This window comes from Cariama cristata, unplaced genomic scaffold (assembly GCF_000690535.1).
Source record: "Cariama cristata isolate BGI_N322 unplaced genomic scaffold, ASM69053v1 scaffold25857, whole genome shotgun sequence".
NCBI classification, from domain to species: domain Eukaryota; kingdom Metazoa; phylum Chordata; class Aves; order Cariamiformes; family Cariamidae; genus Cariama; species Cariama cristata.
The window spans coordinates 234-1084 of NW_009625292.1; the positions used below are offsets into that span (position 1 = coordinate 234).

At 64.3% G+C, this 851-nt stretch overlaps 1 protein-coding gene across 1 annotated transcript; it reads left to right on the plus strand.

Moving 5' to 3' along the window:
* Nucleotides 1–6: 6 nt before the first annotated feature.
* On the plus strand, nt 7–848 carry COMMD4 (COMM domain containing 4; the record flags this gene model as incomplete). Its single annotated transcript, XM_009703567.1, has 4 exons — nt 7–28; nt 153–272; nt 506–586; nt 691–848. Coding segments are annotated over 4 exons (381 nt in total), but the record flags the coding sequence as incomplete, so codon positions are not given.
* Nucleotides 849–851: the final 3 nt, after the last annotated feature.

Genomic DNA, 851 nt, shown 5'->3' on the forward strand with positions numbered 1-851 from the left:
CTGAAGCTGACCTCGGATGCCAAGTTAGGTGAGCGCTGCTGCCCCAGCCCTGACCGGGGTCCCCCCAGGAAGCAGCACTCCGGGGACGGGCAGCAATCTGGCAGCGGATGCCTTCCCAAGGTGGCGGAGCTAATCCTCCATCCTGCCTTCAGAGTCAGGGGATGTGAAGGCAACCATCGCCGTTCTCGGCTTCATCCTCTCCAGCGCCGCCAAGCACAACGTGGACAGCGATTCCCTGTCAAGCGAGCTGCAGCAGCTGGGGCTGCCCAAAGGTAGAGGGGACCCTTGGGGTGTCACCACGGGCTGGACCTGGTGGGGTGTGCCAGGGCTGAGCTGGCAGCCCCTGCCGCCTTCATGCCCAGATCCGCAGCCATGCTGTCCTCCATCACCTCCCCTCTGTGCCATCCATCCCCAGGGGCTCATCTGGGTGCTTTACCAAGGTTTGGCTGCAGTGGGGCTGGTGTGAGCAGGTGGTTTTCTTGTCTTGTCTCTCCCCCCCCGGCAGAGCATGCCAGCGGGTTGTGCCGGTCCTACGAGGAGAAGCAGAGCTCCCTCCAGGACAGCCTCAGGGCCTGCAGCCTGAGACGTGAGTGTGGCGTTGGGTCTTGCTGGGAGGTCAGGGGGTTTGGGGGTCAGTGTCGGTCACCCTGCCTGAGCATGCTGGGGTGCTGATGCTGCTGCCCGCCCTAGTGAGCCAGCTGGGCTCGGTGTGCTGGCGGGTGGATTACACCCTCAGCTCCAGCGAACTGCGGGAGGTCAACGAGCCCCTCGTGCACCTGACCTTCAACGTGCGGGACGGGGAGCATGGGAGGATGGCAGCTGTCCCTGTGGTCCTCTCAGCTGACAAGTTC